Here is a 1,647-nt window from a genome sequence, read left to right on the forward strand (position 1 = left end):
TTTTTCTTTTTTTATGTAGTACAAATATGGATAAATATTTCTCAATATGAGCTCATAAAAGCTCCATGCATAATTTTAAAACAATTAAATACAAACACTTTAAACATAATGAGAAAACAATATTGTAACCAAAGCCTGTGACTTACATTGAGGTGTGTGATGTTGTGGAATCAGTTTAAGTTGTGAAGTAGTGGAGTCTTGTGTTAGGTGTGAAGGTTGATCTGTTGTTAAATTGATTGGGTGGACACAAGTTTTTTCTGTTCAGAAGCCAATAAGTGTAAGTGATAATATAACACAAAAAAGCATGTTATCTACAAGTTGATATCATTATTCTAAATATTTAGATTCTTCGTAAAAACAAAATTAATAGCAATGGCGATCTGACAACAGAAATAGAAGAAAACTACCTTCAACACGAAGTCTGACAGCGACTACTTGCTGAGACGAGACAAAACACTGATAGTGCCCTTGGTCCTCTGTGGTCAGTGCTGATATGTGTAGAGAAAGATTTCCTGGAGTGTTTGGATTGAACAGTTTGACTCTGTTCTTGTAATTCTCAATTTGTTCATTTGGGTAAATTTCTTTATGTTTCTTTTCTTTGAAATAATTCCACTGTATGTGTTCAGGTTTAGCCTGTAGTTCAGTGCAGGAACAGGGCAGAACCACAGACTCTCCTGAATATCCAGTCACTACAGCTGTCTTTCTGTTCTCAACCAAATCACACCCTGAAAACATTATACAAATGATGTTTATATTATATTTCAGTTGTAAGTAAAATGTAAGTAAAAAAAATCCTAAAATGATTTCAGCGTAACATTGCAACCAAAAAAGGCCTGCATTGTAGTAAGTGCAAGAGAAACTCAAAGGTCAGTAGAAGTAAAATTTAAAGATATTGCGTCTGTCACCAGCTCCAAATTTCCACTTACCTTTAACATTTAAGTCAACGTATGTAATAATGTTTGGTTCGGTCATACATCTATAGTAGCCCTGGTCATTCGTTCTGAGGTCAGAAATGAGAAGAGACCGATTTGTTGGAGAAAGTTCATCAAACAGCACACGTCTGCCGCTGTATTTCTCATCTTGAAATACTTGAATCCATTGATTTCTCTGCTGAAAGTGCCAGGTGAATGTCGTGACTGTAGACTGAGGGTCAGCACAGGAGCAGGGCAGCACAACTGAACCACCTGTGTATCCTGCTATTCCTATTGTCTGCTGCACATCTGAAACAATACAGCCTGCAAACAAAAGAGTTTATCCAGAGCATTCAAATGAGCTTTACTGGAATATACAATAACCAGGAAAAATAAAAGCTGAAAAGATCCCTTCAGGGGTCCAAGCATCATTTAAACCTTAATAGTATTTAATGAACAACACAATGTTACTCAAATCTCATCAGATTTGGGTTATTATTATTATTATTAGTAGTAGTAGTAGTAGTATTCACAAATACTTTTTTAATTTGTTTGCACTGCTTCCCTGTTTCAAACAGAGAGCCACCCGGTAACACTTTCTATGAAGCCTGTATTTATAATATATTATAAGGGTATTCTTAAGGCATTATAATAAATGCATAATGTATTATAAAAAAAAAAACTTATATGCAATATCATCTCATGATTAATCATAACAACAGTTTTAATGCATTAT

At 34.4% G+C, this 1,647-nt stretch overlaps 1 protein-coding gene across 1 annotated transcript; it reads right to left on the minus strand.

Moving 5' to 3' along the window:
• Positions 1–146: 146 nt before the first annotated feature.
• Positions 147–1,235, minus strand: LOC107739974 (polymeric immunoglobulin receptor-like; the record flags this gene model as incomplete). Its single annotated transcript, XM_016552239.1, has 3 exons — positions 147–257; positions 408–725; positions 927–1,235. Coding segments are annotated over 3 exons (738 nt in total), but the record flags the coding sequence as incomplete, so codon positions are not given.
• Between the last annotated feature and the right edge of the window lie 412 nt (positions 1,236–1,647).

This window comes from Sinocyclocheilus rhinocerous, unplaced genomic scaffold (assembly GCF_001515625.1).
Source record: "Sinocyclocheilus rhinocerous isolate Xijiao unplaced genomic scaffold, SAMN03320098_v1.1 scaffold32605, whole genome shotgun sequence".
NCBI lineage: Eukaryota > Metazoa > Chordata > Actinopteri > Cypriniformes > Cyprinidae > Sinocyclocheilus > Sinocyclocheilus rhinocerous.